Genomic DNA, 24,664 nt, shown 5'->3' with positions numbered 1-24,664 from the left:
GCCGCCAAACAGCTGTTTGGCAGCGGAAAGTGCTGGGAGGTAGGCGGAGGAGCAGGGACGTGGGGCAGGGGCGGGGACTTGTGTGTGCAGTTGAATTCCCAGATTTTTGTGCTGAATGTTGGATTAATGCCATGATTTGGGCTATTTCTGCCTTTTATAAAAAACCAAAACAAACCCCAAAGCCCCAGCGCATTTTTCGGAACTATTTGTTGCAAATACAGTCAGTGGATTTACTTAGCTGACGGGTCCCATCTTGCTGCAGGCTGGCTGATTGGAAATACAGGTCTACAAACAGATGGGAGCCGCTCCCATCTCAGAACATTGTGTTAAAGGAACACACCTAACAGGCACCCAGCACAAGTTTCACCCTAATCACCATCTTCCCACTGATGAATTGGCTATCCCAGTTTTAGAGAGTTGCTATATTTTGTACTGTACAAGAGGATTAAAGGGGACTGTTATGGGGCACACTTAACGCTGGGGCACCCGCTCCTGGCTGTTCTGGGGATTAGCTCCTTCCAGCACCCCCTTCTGCTGCTCGTTCACATGCCCTGCCATCTTTGTCTGCAACTCAGGATGCTCTCTTCATGGCTTGCTCTTTGTGACTTGGCCCTCGAGCTAGGTTAATATGGGCCTCCCCTTCCAGGATAGCAGACTCCTATTGGACAACTGTCCCATGCAGGCTTTGTTCCACTGCCCAGCCTGTGCCACTTCCCCAGTGGCTGGTAGGGGAACCCAGGGAACCTATGTCTAGCAACTGTGGACTGCTTTTTCCAAGATCCTGTTGCTATATTCCTGGACTCCTGCCTACATCTTCTGGCTTCCCCCTCTCTGGATTTACCAACCCAAATTCCCTCCTCCCAGGAAGTAACTACAGACTACTTAATTCCATAGCCCCAAACACACCTCCCTTCTCCGAGGCAGGGAGGAAGTAAGCACAGACTACTTCCCCTGAAGCCCCTTTCTGCTCCCCATTTCCTGGCTTTATACCAATCCCATCTGTTCCTTCTTAGCTGGGCTCCATTATCAACCAACCTTTCAATCCCTGGTTCCTCACCAGATGCAGTCTATCAGGTTAATTAACCTAATTTAACCTGCTCTGACTTGTGCACAGGAGGACTCCCCATCCCAGGGACCTACTGAAAGATGAATCAGACAAAAAGGAGGTGGATTTCTAATGAGTGCTGTGCTGGCATTAATCAAGACTGACTCCAGCACTTGCTGTCTGTGTTTGGGTCTACCTAAGAATGTAAATCGGCTGCTTTCTTGAGCCTCTGCAGATTCCCAACACTATTGCAGCAGAGAATAATTGAGCCTGGTGTACAATGCCATTTGTGTGTATCCAGTGATAATAATGTCAAAATGTTTGCACAGAGCCCTGTAATAGTGTGAAGTCTCTGTGTATTTCCAGAGCTTGCTGATGATGTCACCCGATCAGAGGAGGTTGGCGTCACTGAATTCTCGCACGGAGGAGGCGGAGGAAGAGGAAGTGAAAGTGAAGCCCTACACGCTTGAGGAGTTTTCCTATGAGTACTTCAGGTAAAGCTCCCTGTACCTGGAGAGACTGCTCAGAGCAGGACTCTGGAAAAAGGGTTCATGTCTGACTGATTGAAACAAACCCTTTAACCCTATCATGGGGGTAGCAATGATTCCATGGCGGAACACACCTCTGAGCTACGTTTCCTCTTACTTGTAATGAAGCTGACAGTGGAGTGACTCCAACTAGGTGGAGATTCTGACCCAGGAACTCCTAGGGTCGCCTATCTGCAGGATGGCCAGACTAGGATGGTCTGAACTGTAATTCTCTTCCTTCCACATAACACTATTTCTAGCTCCAGGATTTGCCATGTAACTAACACAGAACTGGGACATGCAGTGTCCTCTCGGGTCCCAGCAGAAGGAGGAAAAATAGTTTTTCAAACCTCTGATGTCTTCTGTGCTTTCCTTCTGCTGATATCTACAAGGATGTGCGGTCACAGTGCATTCCCAGGCCCTGGCAGCCCCATCTACAGTACTAGCTCATCACTCTGGCATAGAGCATGGTCACAGATCAGTTTTCACAGTGCTGGCTTCCTGTTTAATGTTACTACTGATCTAACAGGTCAGAATGAACTATTTCTGTTTCCATTCAGGGTTCCTGAAAAGGAGTCCATCAGCAAGGCTGTCCTCCACAAATCTCGCGGGCGCAGCCAGCTGTGGGCACTCTCCAAGGAACCCCTGAAGCAGCCCTTACTGAGGAAGGTGTGTGCAGATCCAGAACTTCGGGACCTTGCTTGCCAGGCTTTCATTGATATCCTTTCATCTCCCCCTCAGCTGGGCGGAGCTGTGTTACTGGTAGGGCAATGGAAAAGCTACTGGCAGTGATCCATGTCTGTTTCACTTCCTTTAGTCTCATATCCCAGCCATTGTAAATGGGGGGGAGGTAGCTATGTAGAGCACATGGGGTTAAGAGAGTGCCATGTTTCCCGCAAAGGGAAAAACTGCTCTACTCTACGGCTCAACAGCCCCACCACATAGGGTACATCCCGAGGGTCCATCCACCTAAGAGGATCTTGAGGTAGCTGCTGCTAGAATGCACATACAATTTGCCAGCAATTAAGTAATTCCGGTTAGAAAGCATGTGGCTTCCTGCATGATTCCAGAGCTTCTGAACTGTTGGGTGTCCTCCTGCAAGGGTCAGGCAGCTAAAGCCACAGGAGTCATGCAGCTGAAAGGACGGTGCTTGTGGAGAAGGTACAAGGAACAGAACAGGGTTCCTCTCACCAATACACACCAGGAGTCTCCCAAGAACCCCTGTGGAATAATCCCAGGAGAGGCATTCTGGTAGGGTGACAAATCCATGCAGTTAATGGTGACTGTAAAAGCAAGCACAGGTCCTAACTTGGTGGTGGCTATGCTGGGAAGATAAGGGGTAGGTTCCAGTGGGAGGCACAGCCAGGGGATATGACTGGGCCTCATGTATCTATTGCTTGACTGGCAATGAAGTAACGCCCAGCACCATGGCCAGGATTTGCCCCAAGTCTCTGCTGATTATGTGTCTGTCCCATGCGGACAGTCCTTAACTGTGCCTTCACCCATCATGAAGTTCATGGGGGACTACCCCTCAAAACAGGCACGGTCCTCCGTGGAGCTCACTGACCAGATATTTGTGGCAGCTATCCAGGAGGAGGTGCTGCGGGATGAGATCTATTGTCAGATCATGAAACAGCTGACCGAGAACAGCAACAGGTACCAGGCCCGTGTACATCTGGCCCCATCCTCCAGTACATGACGGGTGATTCCAATCCAAGATCTGGGGAGCTGCAGCGAGCTGGAATTCCTGCAGCAGCTGTAGTGGGAGGGAATGTCTGCAGGAGCAGCACCCTGGTGCGATGGGCACCCTCCCCTCTCAGCACTATTGGCTGGTGCTTGTGGGGAGCAGCTGTGACTGTGGCCCCATCCCTTCTTGAGATGCTAGCACTGTCTGCAGGTTTACTCCCTCGGAGACTGTGGCTGTCTGTGCAGGGGAGTGAGAGGGGAGCCTTTTCCCCTCAGTGCTGGCTATGTAGCTGTGAATGGAGATACGTGGGTCTTGTGTGCCTTTATAACCATTATATTAGAGAATAGGTTGTCCCCCTCCGCCTTCCCATCCAGCCCCCCACCAAGTTTAGCTTCCCTGCTGTAAGGGTCATGTTAGCACACGGTTGTCACTGGATCTTCTGTTGGCTTCCCCTCATTCTGATTGTTATGTATTACTTTACAGCGCCTTGCAGAATAGATGAATGGCACAGGCTCCCTGCCCAAAGAGCTTGCAGTGGAGTCTCAGACAGGACTCAGGGCAACAAGACAGCAGAGTGGGGCAAGGTGGGAAGGATGGGTCACAGCACTAAGGTTTTGTCATGCTGACTCACTTTGTGGAGTCAGGACAGAAACAGGTCCTAAAGGAGTGAGGGGATTTGAATGAGGAGGGGTCTCCTGGTCCAGGGAGGACATTCCACGTGCAGGGAGCTGCAGGAAACAAGGTATGGAGAAGTCTGTGCAACAAAGCAGCAAGAGATTCACTGAGTCTGGCATCATTAGCAGAGCAGGGTGGGCAGAGGCAATACACCTGGGGCCAGACTGTCAAGAGAGCTCAGCTCCCATTTAGGCATCAGAGTTAGTGGCTAGGTTTTCCAAAGAGATCTACATGGTGAGCTGCTGGGGGCGGAGCAGGTTTGAGAACAAGGCCCCATGAGATGTGAAAGCAGCCCCCAAGCACAAGACCCAGCAGCTTCCTGTCCCAGAGAGAGTGGCTCAGGAGGCTGTTGTATAAAACAAATCAACAAGATTAATACATGTGAGAGCAACACATTCTGTTACATTCCTTGTCTGGCAGGGAGAGACTCTTACTGCTACTGTTTCCTCTAGTAGCAGTCATCAATGATGGGTCAGAATCACGTTCCAGTGTGATAAGTGGAATGTACGAACATAGGCAAGAATAACCATTTCAGAACAAACAAATACACAGCATGCACTAGAGATGGTTTGCTATCTTGGGGCAGGGATTTGCCTACACCTCATTGTCATGTAAATAGCTTGTAAGTCTAAACTATTTCTAGGTTAACATTTGGCCTCACAGTTATAACCACTGGTGACATTCCATGGATCACAGCCAGTACCACAGTGTTATTGTGGTTTCTAGAACTGCAGGCTGTCAAGACAACACATTACACCTAGACCCCGCACCATGGCAGTCCATCCAGGCAGGCTGGGCACAACTCCCTTCAGAGCTCATTGGTGCCACTTAGAACACTGCTCATAAAGGATTTAAAAATTACACAAGGCATAATGATCAAACCAGATCACTTTGGAAGGGAGCAAGGCAGCATGATCTAGTGGTTAGAGGATGAAACAGGCAGGCAGGAGTTCTAGGTTCTCTTCTTGACTGCATCTGGCTTGCAGCGTGACAATGAGCAAGTCTCTGAATAAAGCTGTGCCTCAGTTTCCCCATCTTTAAAATTGTAGTTAGAGTTACCTATTTCTCAGGGGTGTCGTATGGCTCAATCTCATAGAAAGGATTGCTATACAAGTGCAAAGTATTATTATTATTAATTATTTCACCAACAAACAGGGTTTGCCAGCCTGCAGCGTTGCATCAGTGCACCAGACAGAACTGACTCTTCCATCTGGGCATGTGCTTTACCATGATGGTGCTGCAAGTGGAATGTTGGTGTACTTTGCATACAAATAGCTGTATAATGGTGTAGGAGTGGGTGGCTGTCCCTCCCTGTCAATCTCAAAGGCCACACCCCCTCACTCTCAGGTCCCTCTCTAGGCAAGGATTATTGGGAGATTTAGCAGTCTCTAAAGCTCTGGCCCTCTAGGCAGTGCCAAGTGGCAGGTAGTCTAGGGCTCTGGCTGCAGGCAGGGCACCGTGCCACACAGCTAGGGGCTCATGCAGATGGCAGACAAATGCAGGCCTCTTGGCCTAAGATGGGGAAATTACCACCCCTGGGATGGGGTTTCAGGGGGTAGGGGAACCCCAGCCCACCCTACTCCACTGGGTCAATGGGGATCCTACCGCAACACACTGACCAGTACTTAGGTAATACCACAACCAGAGTAGAGTCTGGTGTCCCTGAGCTACTTCCTACACTCTTCTCATGCTGTACCTGTGCGTTGGGATTGTCCTCAGTCTCCCTGGGATACACTGCTAACGGCAGTCCCAGCAACTTCTCAGCATCCCTGGCATCAGGCAGTGCCTCTGGGTCCTCAGTGCTGTTAAGGTCTCTCTCAGGCTCAAGCCCCAGCAGCAAGCAAGAGGCATCCACCTCCTCCAGTGATTCCAGCCCAACTGAGCTAGAGGGCCCGCCCTTCATACTTCCTGTCCCACCCCTCTGCTTCTGGTGGGGCAGTTGTGGGTGTGCTGGCTCCATTCATGAGGGAATGGGCAGGGTTCCCTCCTTGTCAGTCTCAAAGACCACACTCTCTCATTACAAATGGTATTAATGCAGGATTTCTAATCATGATACCAGTGCAGTTCCTCCTTCATTCCACCACTTTAGCCCTAGTGATTATCCCCTGCGTCACTGGGGTGGAAATAACAGTCCCTAAAACATGGCTATTTGAGCATATTTTCATTGGAACAGCAAGGGAAACAAATGTTATATCCTTCCCAGACTGGTGCACTATGGACCAAATTCTGCCCTCATTTACATGGGTGTAAAGTCAGAAACATTTATTACTGAAGATTCTCCAGATTTATACTGGTGTAGCTGCAATCAAAATCTGGCCCTCAGAAAAGTGACTGTGTAAAAGGGTCAGATCTACTTCCTACACTGACCAAACTGGCTCATGACTTAGCAGTTCAGAGCCATCACTGTGACTGGAATCTGTTCTGCTTCTGGCCTCATCAACAGAGTTCCAGCTGCAGAACCATTATTACTGGTGATGCTGCACAAGCCAGAAGACCCCAAACAGTTTGCAGGGTTGGAGATTAGATATATGTGAATTGAGCAAATTTGATCGAGAGTCACTGGGAGATAATTATGGAACCCCACCATGCCATTTATACCATCCCTTTTCAGAGTAGAATTGTATGTTCAGAAAAATCAACTGCAAGGCGAGTGCCTGCAGAAGTGCTGGAACAATTTGTGTAGTGGGGGTGCTGAGAGCTACTGAACCAAACTGTAAACCCTGCGTATAATAGAAACTACTTCAAGCCAGGGGGTGCTGCAGCACCCCCAGCGGTCCTAGTTCCAGCACCTATGCATTCCTTTGTTATGGGCAATGGGGCGCAGCTGGCGGAAGATGAATGCAAACAATCTGCTACAAAAAATACTTAACACGATCCAAATAAATGTGAGTTGGTAGCACTGTATGAACATGAGCACCCAATGGCTTTGCAGGAGAAGGCCCCAGGGATTCAGCTGCCACAATAGTCTTGAAGCTGGAGCTCATTATTATTCATGAGATTTGCAACTGTCATGAATAATTCATCAGCCTGGATTTAGCATGATCTTCTCTGCCATTGTACAGCAATAGCCTGCTGGGTTCTGCATGCAGGCTCTGGTGATTTGCTCCTCTTACTGGGAGTGACACAGTGCTCTATTGTGGGGCCATATTTCTACACAGGGCTTCTCTTTTCTGTAGCTATTGCATGGTTTGAGGAGGATCCATCAGACACTAGCTCTGCTGTTTTGTGTTTGCAGGTACAGTGTGAACAGTGGCTGGCAGTTACTCTGGCTCTGCACCGGCCTCTTCCCTCCCAGCAAATCATTGCTGAAACATGCCCAGAAGTTCATCGAGACTCGTCAGAAAGAGACCCTGGCTCTGGACTGCAGCCGGAGAATTCAGAGAGTAATGAGGTAAACAACTGACAACCACACGAGCTCAAAAATCATGAGTCAGGCCCCCAACATCCTGAGATGGGGTTAAAAATCATAAGAGGTTGGGTTTTTTTAAATGACAATTTTGGGTTTTTTCTTTGCCTTCTGAATTCAGAGCCATTAGGGAGCACACAAGTCACATTCACAACCATGAGGGCTAGAAGCTTTTAAATGGAAGCTGAGATTCTCACAGAATCACATGACTCCAGGAGCTGAGGCTTTATGAAAAACACCAAATATTGTGAGACTTTTGATAAAATTGCAAGAGTGGACAACACTGAGATCCCCTTTTAGGATTCCCCGCATCATACAGGAATCATTCCACCCTTCACCTGGAAATGAGGGTGTGTTTTGATTCTGTGGTATCCAGACAGTAAACTCAGTGTATGCCCCCTCCTCCTTTGCAGGTAAAATGTTGGGTTAAATTCATTATGCTGAGACTCCAGTGAAGCTGATGGAGTCACACAGTGTGTAAATATGGCTCTGTGAACCAGAACCGTGCTGAGAAAAGCAGCAACATCTGAGTGGGGCTCCTGGCAGCATACATCCTGCTCAGTAGAGACACTAGATGCACCAGTATCTTGCACCCTGCCTGGTCATCTACACCAATGCAATTCTCATTCTCACTGGGTTGTGTTACAGTTACACCCATTCTGCACTGGTCTGAGTGACATGGGGGCAGAGCAATGGGGTATCAGGCTCACCATACCTCTGGTGTACTGACGGGGCAGGGTGCTTAGGTGTACAGCAGGTACAGAAATACTGCTCTGCAGCCAAAAGCTGATGCATTGTGAGGGGGAAGCAGGGCTAAGATCATGCCCTGCTTCACCCTGACATGCCCCTTAGCATGGAGCATTGTTGTCAGCATTGGTCTGCTTCCCTTAGCGCTCCAGAGCACTAGCAACCTAATGTGGACTGCCATGTGTGCATGCGTCTGTCCTCTGCCTCTCACTCAGCCCCTCGGAAAAACCACAAGAGCTGAGAGCAAAGCCCACATACAACAAGCGGGAGGGATTGAAATCCTCTTTTGGTTGGTGTCATGAATGTGACGAGGGTCTATCACAGAAACTGAAGTGGCTGGTAGGATCACGTTAGCTGAGGGGGAAGGTCTCACTGGTTTCCTCTAGAGCTGCTCTGAGTTACTCGACCTGTCTCTGCAGTGAGTTGGTGCTGTGGCATCAGTGTCAATCAGGTCTATAGCTTGACATGTCTGCATTCCATGTTATATGAACATATGTACGTTTAATTGTCATACTGTCTGGAGCGACTCATGACTGTGAGTGCCTACCTGAGGGCAGACTGTCAAAAGCAGGGCAAGACACCCCAATCTGATGTGATGTTCTATAATTAGATTACACCAAGCCAGTAACAAATGTGACCTCCTGGGTCACTATAACAGTCTTACCATGGAGTCTCTCCAGTCTATCTTGCCACCCGGACAAATTTAACTTAGTGATGAATGGTCACTTACACCAAAACAATCACACCACATTCAGGTTGCTTCCAGTCCCAAGAGACCAGTCACTGACCAACTGTGCCAACAGATCAACTGGTATCTAGATCCTACACCAAAGAGAACGCCTGTAGCCAATCCTGTAATAAACTAGCTAAAGGGTTATTAACTAGGAAAAAGAAATGAGTTATTTACAGGTTAAAGCAAGCAAATATATACACACCAATGAGTTACTGTCTAAATCCTAAGAGGGCCAGAGTTGTAACTTGTCAATTCAAAGTATCTTTCAGGGCGGACCCAAGACGCAGCCCTTGGGGAGCTCTGGCTTCCGTTTAGAGTTTCTGGCCCTGTCAGAATTCAAACAGCCAAAAAGATGGAAAATTTTCCTGTGACTTTATTTCCTTCATTCAGCTTCCAAGTCCTCAGGATGAGCTTCTGTGGACGTAGCATTTTCCAGATGCAATAGGGCCATTAACCAATCCTTTGTATTGCACGCTCCTGGATGGCCCATCTGATTTTGACAGTCCTTCTAGCTGGGCAGAGGGGAGAAAGGGGTTCACAAGCTCAGAGCAAATATTTTCGAAGTTATAACACATTTCCTTATAGCACAGAATACTGACATTGCAAGTGAGATTAATGCATGCAGCAACTTACAAGCATTTCATAGAGTTTGAACACTAACTACATTCTTATATGACTATTGCCTATTTTGAGCAAAACAAACAGATAGGGGAACGAGTCTGGTCTCCAGCTATGCGTTTGTTACTTCTTAGCAAATGGCTGCAGCCTGGGCAAGAGCTGGCGCCTGGCCTGCCAGTGTCACAGACAGCTTCCCCTTTTCCCGGCTGGTGTGAGCTCCTTACGTGCTCCAGCCCCAGTTCATCCTGACCCTGGTTGTTCCAGCTGTTTGTTCCAAAGAGACTTTCTTCCTGACTGTTTCTCCCTTCCAGCTCGTCTTCCCCCCGTGTCTAGTCCCTTCCCCCTACCTTCCCTGGCCCAGACTCGGTCGGAATGCTAACTTGGCTGCTTTGCCCGCTCTCAGTGGGTGGCATTGTACAGTTAGGGGAAACGCCACTGCAAAGTGAATTTGCCTTTAAATTGCCTGATTGACACCAGGGCAGGAAAGCTATTCATTGCCTTGTCTTCTGAGGGACTGAAAGTCTCCTGCCTCCCCCCATAGTGTGCCGTCCTTCCACAGGGCACTGCTCAGCTAGACAGAGTTTCTTTAGCCGGGAAAAGCAGCTTTTTATTAAATGAAGATGGCCTCCATTAAGTTGCCCAGAGAGTGGGGGGGGGGGTACCAGAGCATGTATGTTTCAGAGGCTGTTTTTTCTCCTCATATTAAAGATGGCCAGACACTTCCTCCCTCCCTGTGGCCTGTCTGCTCTGTCAGTGCTGATTCTTCTCCCATCAGCCCACAGGGAAGGTGAGCTTCCTAAGACTCCCCTAAACTCTGGGGAGGTGGAGCCAAACTGGGCTTCTGGGACTATCTCTGGTCCTCCAGGGCAGCATCTTCATGCCATGGCTCCTGGATGGGGAAAACCAGCACCGGCATCCCAGTGGGTGCTCGGGGTACCTTTCCTCCCCACCTAGGGTTACCATACATCCAGGTTTTCCCAAACATTGCCTCTTGTTTGATCCTCCACACTCTGTCTCAGTGCATTTTTCAAATAAGAGGTAATATCCGGGTGTTTTGCAGAGCAGACATGGTAGCTCAGAAAGAGCCTCCTCATTGGTCCTTCCCAGTGATGAGCTGCCAAAATCTTAACAACCGGTTCCCTCCTCACCCCATGAGGGGGTTGTGGCCCACCCCTGCCCCCTGGGACTCGTGCCCCATCAAACCCCCCACGTTCCTTGACACACACCCCCTCCCCGGGACCCCTGCCCCGTCCATCCCCCTCCCCTGTCTGCCCCCAGAACCGGGCAGGAGGGTCTTGTGGGCCACCGTAGTGGGTGCCCACCCTGCCCCTAAGAGCCAGAGGTACCTGCTGGGAGGCGAGGTGGGGAGTCCCGGTGGTGCTTACCTGGGGCGGCTCCCAGGAAACATCCGGCAGGTCCCTCTGGCTCCTAGGGGCAGGGTAGCGTAGCTAGGGGGGGAGCAGGGGGAGCGGCCACTCCTCCCACTGATCACATCAAAAGTGCGCCTTAGGCACCGACTCCGTGGGTGCTCCAGGGCTGGAGCACCCACGGGGAAAATTTGGTGGGTGCAGAGCACCCACCAGCAGTTCCCCGCCCTGCCCCGCGCCCAGCCCCAACTCACTTCACTTCCGCCTCCTCCCCTGAATGCGCCGCCCCGCTCTGCTTCTCCACCCCTGGCTACCCATGAGTCAGCTGTTCGCGCGGGAAGCCTGGGAGGGCTGAAAAGCAAGCGGCGGCTTCGCCCTCAGGCCCAGGGAGGCAAAGGCAGAGGCGAACTGGGGCGGGGAGCGGTTCCCCTGCATCCCCCGGGTTACCTGCTGTGGTGCGGGCGGCCCTCCTCACACCCCCCCCCGCCCCAGCTCACCTCTGCTCCGCTTCCACCTCCGCGGGCCTGAGGGCGAAGCCGCCGCTTGCTTCTCAGCCCTCCCAGACTTCCCGCACGAACAGCTGATTTGCGGGAAGCCGGGGTGGGGGGGCGGAGAAGCAGAGAGGGGGCAACACGTTCAGGGGAGGAGGCAGAGCGGAGGTGAGCTGGGGCTGGGCGCGGGAAGCTGCCCAGCCCTGGAGCACCCATGGAGTCGGCGCCTAAAACACCACTTATGGCCGGTTGTTAAATTTAGAAGCCTTTTTAGAATTTAGAGCCCTCGCAGGACAACCGGTTCTAAAAGGGCTTCTAAATTTAACAACCGGTTCTAGCGAACCGGTGCGAACCGGCTCCAGCTCACCCCTGGTCCTGCCCCTTCATCCGCAACTGAGTGGTTCCTATCCACCCAGGCTCCAGCTCTCAGCAGGGAGGTGCTAACTAACGGCTGGTGCTGAGTCCCTGGGTCTGTGCCAGCTGCCCTGCCACCATGACAGACAGCGATACTTCCCCCCCCCCCCCCCCCCGCACCTCGAGAGAGGCCCCAGATACCCCTCCCAGTACTCACACTGAGAATGACTGAATCCTGGTGAGCTGAACAGGGTTACCTATCAACAGCAGTGCTGTTAAGCAAATGTTAGGTTCGGTTTTCCCCTCCCTAACTGAAATTCACATTACTAAATTAGAAGAAATGAGGTTATAAAAACAACCAAAATAACTCTGTATGCTGGGTCAGAGGCGAGGCCAAATTCTTCTCTAAGTCACTGTGGGTCCCCCCCATCCCACGCCTCCCCATTGATCTGGCTGGCCACAGCAAGCCTGGTCTGCCCCACTTCTCCCCCTACCTGAGCTACTCCACAAAGTGCAGGAAACAGAGAAAATAGCAGCACCCTAAAATAATGGGCTAGCTTTGTCCCTCCTGTGCCTCTGTGGAGGTCTGGACTGAGTCAGACCCATCTCCCCTTACCTTAAAGTGTAGCTCTACCTGTAGTGTGACTGTGTGAAACTGGCATTGTGGAATACACTTCCACACCAACCCTGCTCAGTTGACAGGTAAAAACATAATGCTTCTAACAGCCCTTCCAAGCTGGGGGCTTGCTGGCACCTGCATCATCAGCTGTATTAAAGATTCTGCATCGGAATCTCAGTTAAAATTCTGTTGACAATACGTGAAGCGGAATAGAATCTAGCTCTCTCGCCATCTTCTCGCAAACAGGAGGAAAAAATTATGTTAGCCATTAAAGACAGTAGCTACAATGCTGAACACACAAATGCCATTTTTATCTAGCCACTTTTCAGAGTAGAATGGCTTTTTAATGGATGTTCCAATCAACCCGCACATCCTTGCCCTGTTAATATATGTAACGTGCTTTAGGGCCAGAGGTGCAATGGGAACGTCTCCTTTTGCAAAGCCAGAGTGCTGGGGTCTCTGCGTCAGATTAATCTCACTCTGCAGCTCCCCAGGGGGATGAGTGAATGCCCAGCTCTGAAGTGCCTTGGGTTGTTGTTTTCCAGGAATGGCGCTCGGAAGTGGGCTCCCCATAACGTGGAGGTGGAGGCCATCCAGCAGAACATCACCAAGATCTCACACAAGGTTTGCTTCCCTAACAATACAGAGCAGGTGAGAACTCCCTCCTTCTCCTACCCTTGACTTCTTTGATCCATGTAGGGCCACTTTTCAATGGAATATGGTGCTGCTCTGTGCAGAACGGTGGCTGAATTGCACTCTTTGTTTGGTTCATAAGATCCACCTAGATCAGTGGTGGGCAACCTGCGGTCCACGGGCTGCACACAGCCCATCAGGGTAATCCGCTGGCAGGTTGCGAGGCAGTTTGTTTACATTGACCATCTGCAGGCACGGCTGCCCACAGCTCCCAGTGACCAGGAATGGCCAACTGCGGCCACTGAGAGCTGCAGGGGGCCGTGCCTGCAGACGGTCAATGTAAACAAACTGTCTGATGGCCCGCCAGCGGATTACCCTGATGGGCCACAGGTAGCTCACCACTGGCCTAGACCCACAGAGAGTTCTGAATTGTCAGCACAGCTGAATCCGTTGGCTCTAAGCACCCCTTTCTTCCCAGTCGCATTCCATCAGGGCTTCTGTTGTGTTTTAGGTGTTTGAGGTGGGGACAAACACCAGAATCCGGAACCTGTGTCAGACCATTGCCTCCAAACTGCAGCTGAGCTCCTGGGAAGGATTCAGCCTCTTTGTCAAGATCGCAGACAAGGTAACTCTGCTCCGATGTGCTAGGATGGAGCGTGGCAGGGAAGCCTCCCTGAGGTAGCCCCCTTGGCTGCCAGGAGCCGGGGCCACAAATAAGGGAGCAGATTATTGCTACTTTCCCCTTTACTCTGGGGACATGAGCTGCAGAGACAAGAACTTCCAGGGCATAATGCTGCATCTTAATTCACAACTAACAGTTTCACTAATGACTTGGCTAATGGAGTGGAGAATATGCTAATAAAATTTGCAGATGACACCCAGCTGGGAAAGGTTGCAAGCGCTTTGGAGGATGGGATTAGAATTCACAGTGATCTTGACAAATTAGAGAATTGGTCTGAAATCAACAAGATGAAATTCAATAAAGCCAAGTGCAAAGTACTTCACTTTGGAAGGAAAAAGATCAAATGCACAGCTGAAAAATGGGGAATAGCTGGCTAGGCAGTGATACTGCTGAAAAGGGTAACAGAGGTAGCAGGGGATCACAAATTGAATATGAGTCAATGTGCAATTACAAAAAAGGCTAATATCATTGTGGGGCATATTAACCGAAGTGCCATATGTAAAACACAGGAGGTTTACTCCTGCTTTACTCAGCACTGTCCTGCTTTACTCAGCACTGGTGAGGCCTTAGCTGGAGTAGTGTCCAGTTCTGGGCACCACATTTTAGGGGACAAGTTGGAGAGATTCCAGAAGAGAACCAAAAAAAAAAAAAAAATGATGAAAGGTTTAGAAAACCTGACCTATGAGGAAAGGCTAAAAAGACTGGGCATGTTTAGTCTGGAGCGAAGAGGACGGAGGGGGGAGCTGATAAGTCTTCAAATATATGAAGGGCTGTTATACAGAGGATGGTGATCAATTGTTCTCCATGTCCCCTGAAGGTAGGAGTAGTAGTAGTAATGGGCTTTCTCTGCAGCAAGGGAGATTGAGGTTAGATATTAGGAAAAACTCTCTAACTATAAGGGTAGTTAAGCACTAGAATAGATTTCCAAAGGAGAATGTGCAATCCCCCATCATTGGAGGTTTAAGAATAGGTTGGACAAACACCTATCAAGGATAGTCTGGGTTTACTTGGTCCTGCCTCAGCACAGGAGGCTGTCCTTGAAGGCCTTCCGATGTCCCTTCCAGCCCTATGTTTCCATGACTATATGAAGGTGCATGGTGGTTTGGGATCTGTGGTCTCTGTGGGTAACATCCCTATGTGAAGATGAGTAGTTGGGGACAGAAGGGGAGACTATTGAGGGCCACACTTGGCCCTTAGGCTGCTCCTTGGCCACCACTCCAGTATAAGGAGGGGAAAGATCACTTACTGCACACTGCTGGGTTCAGATCTTTTCCATGCTTAGGGTCGGACCCTGTGAGGTGTTGGCCTGTAACTCCAGTTGGCTTCCATTGTGATGATGGGTGCTCAATACCTCCCTTGAATAAGCTTATCACCCAAAAGCCCCTCCAGCTCAAGCTGAAGCCAGGCTGTTGGCGCTGGCAGTCCAGCAGGTGTTCCCTCTCCTTCTGGTGCCATTTGATCTTTGTGCACCAGGAGGAATAGATCGTCTGCAAAGCGCTGAGCTCCAGGAGAGAGGAGCCCTGTGTCTGCCAATACTGCAGCAGCAGGAGTTAGCTGAGAACAGGGTAGGCAGCTTCTATCTGTGTTAAGGGCAAGCAGCCAGGGAGGAGGGAAGGAAAGAATGGCAACAGAGTAAAACTCCAGGGAGGGAAGGACACTTCCATTAGCCTTCCTCCTACTCTCCCCCAAATCTCTCCTCTCATTTCCCTTTGCCTCTGATCCTTCCCCTCCATGTCTGTGCTCTCGTCCGTACTGTTGGCAGGGACTCTGGGTGATGCAATTTCCTTCCTCCCATTGCTCTGCGTCTTTCAGGTAATCAGTCAGAATGAAGCCGACTACTTCTTTGACTCCTTACGGCAGGTGACTGACTGGACTCGGAAGAACAAGCCAGGGAAAGATGGTAAGGAAAGGGATCTACTCTTGGTAGCTGTGTTCATCTTTGGCAGAGCAGTGGGTGCAAAGCAGGATCTATTCATCCTTTGTGAACGTCTGATTGGTGGACTGGTAAAACCCATTTCTGGCATGGTGTTCGTGTGCACTGTTGGTGTCGCTTGCCACGGTACTAGGAACCAGCTGACCTGGAGCAGCAAGGACAGGGCTTTTAAAGACTGTGTGTGGGGGAGGGGGGTAGCTGTGGCTGATGTTGATACATTTGAGTTTCTGCATCTGTAACGTGCTGACTCGTGGATCTGATGATTGCAAGTCACAGTCTGCGACTCGTGCATTGCCAGATCCGATGTCATCAGGTACACGCATCAAATATTACACAGACTCTCAATATAATTCAGTTCCTTGCTTCATTAGCAGCTTGTTACGTGGATTATTCTGGCAGCCAATTTAATATCTGAGCCCATGTTATCTTGTTGTATTGTTTAGGGAAAGCATTTATGGGGTTAAATCTGATTATAATTGTCCCCCTCCCCCACCTAAACTTGTAATTCGAAATTTGGGTTCAACTCAAATTCCACCCACTTTTCTTGCTAATTTCTCCAAAGAACTAGGGTCAAAATTGCCAAATGTGGCCACTGACTCTCAGTTGCTCGTTTGGAGACACCCGTTTGGAGACACCCATTGTCTGAAGCGCCGAGCAGCCAAGCCTGTTGAGTTGGAGTTACCAGGAGATGTGCCTGCTAGCACTTCGGAACATCAGGCCGGAGGGATCAAATACAGGCACCTAAAATCAGCATCTCCTCTCGCAAAGGCAGCTGCCAGTGAATGCTTGGTAGGAGAGGTGGCAGGAATTGCTCACTGTGATGGGCTAGGATCCTGGCATAACACACACAGCCACGAAGCTCTAGCGTTTCTTGCCGCTCCACGTGGGACAGTCATTCCCTTCCCTCCATCACATCAGCTTGCTCCCATTGTAAACCTACAGCAACTGACTGCAACAATAGCGAAGGCTTCATCTGCCAGTAACTTTAATGTTATTTCTAAAAATAAATCAAACCTACAAAGTACAGTAGCCCTGAGCCATGTGGACCCATCAGAACTGGGCCCAGGGGACAGAAGCATTGACTCAAAAGGGCTACAGTTCCTAAGAGGATGACGTGGGGAGCACTGACAATGTTGTTCCTGTAGGGGTTGCTGTGGCTGTTACTTACCAGGTGTACTTCATGAGGAAGCTATGGCTGACTGTAACTCCTGGGAAAGACCTGAAGGCTGACTCCATCTTTCATTACCACCAGGTAACTACATCTCTAGGGAATGGCCAGGAAGGGAACTTATATCATGCAGTGTGATCAGGGCGATACAGGGGAGAACCTGATTCTGCCAGAGTATTTATTTCTCCATCTCAGACAGGGCAGCCACCATCATAGGTCCAGGGTCACACACAGATTTTAAAACACATAATCAATTTGGCATCTGTCAATATCAAGTTACCCTTCAGGGCTGGCCTTTTGCTGGGGGCTTGATCTGTGAGGCCTGCATCTCCATTTCACAGTCTCTGCCTGGCCTGGCCTGTATTGGCTCCAGACCATTCTGCACAGATTCACTGCTTGTGCCTTCCAGGAGCTGCCCAAGTATCTGCGAGGATATCACAAGTGCTCCAAAGAGGAAGCTGTCCAGATAGCAGGGCTGATTTATAAGGTCCGTTTTGACAAGGACCGATCACAGCAGGCAGCCATCCCCAAGATGCTGAAGGAGTTGGTGCCAGACAATCTGATCCGAGCGATGGCTCTGGAGGAGTGGAAGAAGGTAAAAGTCCCATCACATGTGCTTGAGGCAGCCAGCCGGTCCTGCTCCTCACGCTGCTGCGGCTACTCTTTTACATGCCCAGCTCACGGAGAGCTAGCACGAGGACAGCTCCTCAAGCTGGGAGTCAGGCTGCCAGCTCAAAGTGCAGCCAGACCCTCTGTTCCTGTTTATAGCCAGATTTTGCATCCTCTCTAAAATAATCCTCTGACACGTGCGTATCTGCAGAGCTGCTAAGCTGAGCTGTGCAGTCCTCTTGGAGACCACCCCAGACCTCTCCATTTTCTGTGTCCACCATGGCTGGATGGACGGACAGACAAGGACACAGTTAGGAAATATCACTGGATTTGAGGGTTAACTTCATCCACATCAAAGCCGGTTCACATAATCAGCCTTTCATGGGTAGCCAGTTATCATGTAGCAGCCAGAGGCAGTATACACACCTCTGCGCAATTCATAACAAACAGGACAAAGACCCCTCTTCCCCACCAGGCAGAGAGAAGGGTTGGACAGATGCTTGGCAGGGAATCAGAGGGTGTATGCATTGACAGGAGGTGCCAGGGGACAGCTTGTCCTACACATTTGTATAGGACAGGTGAGACTTGCTCATGGAGGCAACAGTTCCTGTGTCTGACTCCCACCCTGACTCAGCCGCCCCTCTGGGGCACCCGCTTCTGCAGGGTCTCCTCCATCCCCCTAGAGAGAGGACAGACAGGAACTGTTAGGAGCTCCCCATCCCTACATGAGCTTCACTTTCTCTGCCCCAGGCCCAGGGGAGGAGGAGAGCTGGGAGCCCTGGGTGGAGTTTTCCACTGTGCTGCCTGGAGGCCCAGCTGGGGAACCTGCTGGGCCAGGTGACCTTCACTCAGGCTCCCTCAGGCCTGGTGAGGAGCTACTGGTCTGGGAGGATCTTCAGTTCCCATTGCTGGAGTTCAGGGCAGGAACCTGTGTAAGAGGAGCTGCTCGGAGATTTCCACCTTCCTTCCTTATAGCAGCTGCAGGAGACCCCAGGGCTCCCTCTTCCTGCAGGCATAGGTGCCCCTTGCTGCCTTGGGGTGATGTGGCCAAGTGACTGATCCTGCAGTGTGATGGGTGAGTGCATGTCTGCAGGACAAACCCTGGGTGGGGGAAAGCCTGTCTCCAGTCTCTCACTCACTGGGGTGTACGTGTCCCTTTTCTATACAGAATATCATCGGCGCCTACAGCAAACATGAGGGCAAAACGGTGGACGAGGCCAAGGTTGCCTTCTTGAAGCTGATCCACCGGTGGCCCACGTTTGGGTCGGCTTTCTTCGAAGTGAAGGTGTGTCTAGGTGGCTTCTCATTCCGCGTGCACTAATGGTTCTGCCAGGGGAGCACCAGGTGGGGTGCTATCATCTGCCAAATGGGAAGCTATTCCAGCCCCTACCCCTCCTGCGAGAGAGGGGGAAGAGACTGTGAGAACACATTAGTGAGGGAAAGCAAAACTCATTTCCTTCCACGTGGCGAGGTTCGTGGTCCCTGCCCTCTCGTGGGAGCAAGTCAGTGGTCTAGTTCCAGCTCCTGGGGAAGCTCTGGCTCATGAGACTCCTCTGTCCTGTTCACCACTCTCTTTGTCCAGTGAAAGATAATTGTCATAGGGGGCCATGGTGGCACAGGGAGAGGTGCCCCCTCAGGTATCCAGGGCCACTCCCCATGGGGGTGCTTGAACTGAACTCGTGTTTGGTAGGAACCAGTGCAGAGAGGAGCGTGTTCAGTGACCAGGGTTGGCTGCTGCATTATATATTCTTTGGAGCCCCTTTGTAGGTGCCTCCCTAACCTGAATGCAGTGTTCTGGGTCCTGCTGCCCTCAACCTAATGCAGCCAGATGCCATCTATTCCTTTCCTCCCCAGCAGCAGTGCACACTACTAACCTTTTCACGCCACAGCCCCCCTCCAACGTCCCATCATCCCCCCAGCTTGGCTCTCAACTCATCTTGGTTTGTGCAGTGCCAGGAAGGGTGCGCCACAAACCAAAGTGAGAGAACTACTGCCTGATAGCCCAGAGCTAGCAAATGAGATCTGCCTTTAAACAGCTGTTGTGCGAGTCTTCAGTATGGTCCTAGAACAGTCACTCTTGGCAACGGTTACATGGCACTTTCCGAGCTTGTTGCCTCCGTGTTAATTTGATAGAGACAGTAAACAACAGTGGGGAAAGTTGAATGTCTCTCTGCGATTAATAGGAATCGTCATTCACGTCTCCACAAACACACTCTTTTTTTGTTCCTGATCACCAGCAAACCTCCGAGCCAAATTTCCCAGACATCATACAGATTGCAGTCAACAAGCAAGGAGTCTCACTAATACACCCCAAGACCAAGGTAAGAGTCACTTCTCCAGTGCCTGGGGGATGCTGCAGTCTGGCTCTCTGGGAAATGCAGGCCACCTCACCTTGACAGCTCTGACGAGGGATCCCCTCACTGGCTGGGCCCATTAAGGAACAAGGGATAGGACTTTCTACCTGGATCTTAGGAGGAGACAAACAGAGCCCCTATCCATTTGCTCTGGGAAACTGAAGGATGGGTGGTGCCCAAAATCACCGCTTGGGATTAGAGCTGCTGTTCCAAAATAATTCGGGCAATTGCTACAAGCAATCTCTGCCTGGGAAAGGAAAGGCCTCATGGCAGCTGTAAAGGGGAGTGGTGGCAAGAAGGATATGTAATGAGGAAGGAGCAATCCCCAACTGAAGGAGTTCGGCCAAGTGGATGGAGCAGATGGTAGGGAACCAGCTTTGGGGAATTAGTGGCAGGAAAGCTGAGTTGTCTACAGAACAGCAAATATCTAGGATGGAAAGAGACAGGTAATCAGGCTGTAAGCCTGTCAGTGTAGTTAGTTCTGTCAAGCCTGCAGAACAGGGCCATGTCTACACTGCAACAGAAGACCTGTGGCTGGCCCCGCGCAGGTGATTTGGGATGCAGGGCTATAAAATTGCATTGTAGATGCTTGGGCTGGAGCAAAGGCTCAGAGACCCCCATGTAGGGGAAGGGTCCCAGAGCCTGGGCTGCAGCCCAAACCCAAACATCGTCACCGCAACTTTATAGCCCCGCTGCCTGAGCCCAATTCAGCTGACCTGGACCAGCTGCAATGTAAACATTCACAATAAGAATTTATAGGGTATGTCATCATGTTGCTTTTACAAAAAATAAAGCCACTGGTATATCCAATGGCTTAATGGCTACTAACGTAAGCAGCAGCATGGCATGGGAAAGGCTAACAGTGAACAACTGCCTTCCAGAAACCCAAAACCTCAGGGCTGAGCTGCTCTGTGCAGGTAGGGAGGGTTATGCTGTGCTGCTGTTTGGGGCATGAGCAGAATTCAACAGCTGTGTGACAGTCCCTAACAGAAGGCACTAGGAGATGAAAGGATACACTTGCCTTACTGGAGCGCTTTTTCTAACCCGGCACAATCTGTTTCCCTTCCAAACTGTTGCAGTTTGGTTATTTATGTCTCTTTCTATCTGCAGGACATCTTAACAGTTTACCCCTTTAATAAAATCTCCAACTGGAGCAGTGGGAGCACATACTTCCACATGACAATTGGGAACCTGGTGCGGGGAAGCCGGATTCTGTGCGAGACATCTCTGGTGAGGAGCCTCACTGTCCCTTCCATGTTCCCCTCCTCAGTTTTCCCTTTCTTCTTATGTCTATAAGCATCACAGATACCTGGTGTAAGGATGCTGATGTACATGAAAACAGCCAGATAAAGGATACACTATAACAGGGCCAACTTTGTTCTGTCTCTTAGTCCACAAATTACAGAGACCTTTTGCTGGTTCAACACCCTGGGCTGTTCATTTACAGTTGCATCCCACCATCTTCACAGGATACCCAAGACCTTTCCCAAGCAGAGGAGAGCTAGCTCTCGCTCTCTCACTGCCTGCTTCCCCCCTGTGCTCTTCCTTCCTGTGCCCATTTGTGGGCTCTTGGCTAATGGCTTAATTGGCCTTTCTTCCCTGCCCTGCCCACAAATTAGCCACCGCCTTGCATAGTCAGCTCCAATCTACTTTGCCTGATTGGGGCAGCTGTGAAGAGCGCTGACTCAGGCCTTTATACCTAGCACTCTGTCACAAGCACACAGCTTCCTGCCATGACTGGCTTTAGGGTTGATGGAGGTGACAAGAGCTCTCTTCCCACAGGAATTGTTCTTCCAGCTTTACTGACCAGCCGTCTCGCAGGTCAGAAGCAGATTGCTGCTCTGTGGCACCAGCTGCAGTGGAAGAGCGAGTGATGGGTTGAAACCAAAGTGAAGGGGAAAAAGTAGTACTTGTCCCCGCTCTGCTGGCAAACCAAGCTTCCCCTCCCTGAGGCTCCACTCACCTAGCGCTCTGTAATACAATTACAGCCCCTTGCTTTTCACAAATATAAAATAAAATGAAAATCAACGTATAAGAAAACCCCTCCTCCTGCAATGGCGGCTCCTGTCCCGGGGGCTGGGCCAAGCTCCCCACTCCAGGCATTGTGACCTGATGCACAGAGTTGCAGTGCTGCTCAGGTTTGGCCTAGTCAAGCCTCCACTGGGACCGGGGAGGGTAGCTGGGACAAATTTGAGTGAGTGGTATTGTGACCCCTCCCCAGGGCCTCCTGGTGAAAATGTCGTAACAAAAATCCTGAAAAGTGATTTATAAAAAGAATTATAAATAAAAAGAATTTCATGGGATTCTAAATATGATCTTCCTTTTCTGGCATGCTTTGATCAGCAGCAAAATGGTTAGCAGTGCTGAGATCTTGTCATTAAATTTCAGAGTCAATGAGCCACTTAAAATCAGTGGCTCTCAAACTCTTGTACTGGTGACCCTTTTCACGTAGCAAGCCTCTGAGTGCAACCCCCCACCCTTATAAATTAAACACACTTTTTAATATATTTAACACCATTATAAATGCTGGAGGCAAAGCAAGGTTTGGGGGGGAGGTTGACAGCTTGCAACCCCCCCATGTAATAACCTCGTGATCCCCTGAGGGGCCCCACCCCCCAGTTTGAGAACCCTTGACTTAAATGAGTGGGGCAGTCTCATTTCTCCCAGAAGTCTTGTTTCAGGCTGTCTGCAAGACTCATAAACCAAGGCAGACGTGCCTTCCTAAGGGCTCGTATTGTTAAGGTTACCTTTGCAAACATAAGAACTAGTGACTTGTATATGAAAGCTGAGATTCTGAAACACAAGATGGCAGCCGACAGTGTAAAACATTGGTTTGCTGAACCACTACAGACCGACCCTGTTTGATCACTAGACCAGGGACCAAATGGCTTCCTGCACTGTAGGTAGCACTGCTTTCAATAGCGCTGCTGGGGTACCTGAGGACACACCAGCAGGAGCCATGGAAAAGAATGATCTGAACAACGTTAGGCACTGGGAGAGGCGGTACAGAGGGCACACAGCTTGGGGAATAACTCTCGATGCCAGCTGGCACCCTCTAGAGTCCTTTTCAAGAGACTAGGTTAAAGTTTCTCTCTCCTGCAGGGTTACAAAATGGATGACCTGTTGACATCCTATGTACAGCTGCTAATGAACGCTGTGAACAAGCAGAGGAATCCCCGCCTCCCTGCATGAGGGTAGAAGCCTGCGATTCATACCTGTGCCAAACAGCCTCCATTTCATATCCCAGAGCAAAACCTATTTTAACACTGGTCCTGCCAATTAATCCTCTGATCATACCCATTCTTCAGTAAGCCACACTGGTGAAGTACCACTACGGGGGAAGCACGAATGAGGACACATTTTAAGCTCTCCTCGCCTAGACCCAATGGACAAATTCAATATGGTTTATAAATGTCACAGCATTTTCCTGGATTTCAACCTGGGCACGGCCCTCAACTAATACATGAAAAAGCAGTCTGAAAACCTCTTCGGATCTACTATGGTGTCCTCCATTCTGACAGGGACCTGCCCCTCCAATTCCTTCCTTCTGGCAACGTAAGGGCACATCATTCAGTATACTCCCACCAATTGCATAAGCTACCTGAGTCTCTGGCAAAGAGAGAGATAATGTTACTTTTTCAACACAACGGAGAGGTTCCAAGAGTGGAGGAAAAGCCAAAACATTTCAGCAAAGCGTTCAGTGGTAGGAACACAGAGAGAAATTCTTCAAAAAGGGAGGTGCTACTTTTCTTCAGTCTTCTAGCATTAGAATACTTGCTGCCAGTCCCAGTAATAGCCACCCTATTCTGCAATTATGGGAGAAACTGCATCGTCCTGGACAGTTCAGGCTGGTAAGGTATACTGGGCTTTGCAGAAGGGAAGAACCGTTTCTGCTATAACATGGTTGTTGTCTGCTGTCTTGTTGCCTTAGAGAAATTGTGAGCTAGTTCACTTCCTTTTGTGTCCCCTTTGGTAGCTGCACCTGAGTGTCCCCCAGGCTTCCTTTCTCATAAGGAAACAGCAGAGTGCTCCCCACTATGCATGAACACACACTGATTCGGGCTGTTATTAAGGACTGATTCTGCACCCTTATACTGACATAGCTCCATCTACAAATACTACTCAATGTGAGTCAGGATTACACAGGATTGATTCTATGACAGACCTCTTTTGAAAGTGTCATTTTCCTGCTCTATAGATGTGCTCCTAGCATGGAGTTATGTAGACATTCTTTCAGGAGACAGAATGCCAGTTGGTTCATTTTATTGGTTTTCATTTTTCTTGATCTTTCTCCGACTTCCTGTTTGGCAGACAGCTTGAATGGCAAAGCCTGTTTCAGAGTTTGTTCATCACATGCTCCTCCATAGCCACAACTCCTGTCAGCAAGAGAGAACTCTCTCACAATAAGAACTGCTCAGAGTTCAAAAAGCCTGGGAGGTAACCTTGCCCCTACACTACTTTCTAGTACTAGAAGAGCAAATACTTGTCCTTCCCAAATCAGAAGAGCCCTCCTGTGACCACAGTGGCATGTGGTGCTTTTAGTGCATTTACACCAAGTTCCTTGAGGCATGGTTTAACGGTGCTGGAAAAGCCGTGCTGTTGAATCTCTCGTTCTAGTTTGCCAATGTATGGACAATGGGCTTCGTTGTCCCCTGGACGTGTGCGTGCAACACAGCCATTAATGGAAGGATTGTACATGCACTGCAGGGAGAATAGGGTCTCAATATCTCTATGCATCTAAATGAGTGCCACACTTTTCAGAATAGTTGATCTTTTTGTGACCAGTCAGATATTCCCAATGCAATGTCCATTGCCAGCAATGGATGCTTTGAGACTACCAATGTCAAGGTGTTAATGCTGGCATCATACTTTTGAATTCAATTTAATTAGATATAGTATCTGAGAAATGTTTTATACATTGACTCCGTACTGAAATCTTTGCAGCCAAACTATTCTGTTTCAGATAAATAAACTGTTGCAGATCAGTGATGACGATGTGGTTTCTTTCTTCCATAA

The 24,664-nt window shown here is 49.9% G+C and overlaps 1 protein-coding gene across 5 annotated transcripts in view; it reads left to right on the top strand.

The window, feature by feature from the left end:
• MYO7B (myosin VIIB) overlaps window positions 1–24,637 on the top strand; it is a 99,811-nt gene extending 75,174 nt beyond the window's left edge. For all 5 annotated transcript variants that reach the window (XM_073360171.1, XM_073360170.1, XM_073360173.1 and 2 more), the window contains exons 37-49: window positions 1,412–1,539; window positions 2,133–2,290; window positions 3,075–3,228; window positions 7,170–7,325; window positions 12,815–12,920; window positions 13,414–13,527; window positions 15,397–15,484; window positions 16,663–16,769; window positions 17,095–17,280; window positions 18,463–18,579; window positions 19,532–19,615; window positions 20,759–20,878; window positions 22,751–24,637. In XM_073360171.1, coding sequence (XP_073216272.1) covers window positions 1,412–1,539; window positions 2,133–2,290; window positions 3,075–3,228; window positions 7,170–7,325; window positions 12,815–12,920; window positions 13,414–13,527; window positions 15,397–15,484; window positions 16,663–16,769; window positions 17,095–17,280; window positions 18,463–18,579; window positions 19,532–19,615; window positions 20,759–20,878; window positions 22,751–22,840 — 1,608 coding nt within the window. In that variant the 3' untranslated portion in view covers window positions 22,841–24,637. The remainder of the gene's footprint in view (window positions 1–1,411; window positions 1,540–2,132; window positions 2,291–3,074; window positions 3,229–7,169; window positions 7,326–12,814; window positions 12,921–13,413; window positions 13,528–15,396; window positions 15,485–16,662; window positions 16,770–17,094; window positions 17,281–18,462; window positions 18,580–19,531; window positions 19,616–20,758; window positions 20,879–22,750) is intronic.
• The last annotated feature ends 27 nt before the right edge of the window (window positions 24,638–24,664 follow it).

Source organism: Lepidochelys kempii, chromosome 9 (assembly GCF_965140265.1).
Source record: "Lepidochelys kempii isolate rLepKem1 chromosome 9, rLepKem1.hap2, whole genome shotgun sequence".
Classification (NCBI taxonomy): Eukaryota; Metazoa; Chordata; order Testudines; family Cheloniidae; genus Lepidochelys; species Lepidochelys kempii.
Note: the sequence above shows the minus strand (reverse complement) of the source record. Positions and strands in the feature narration are given on the sequence as shown.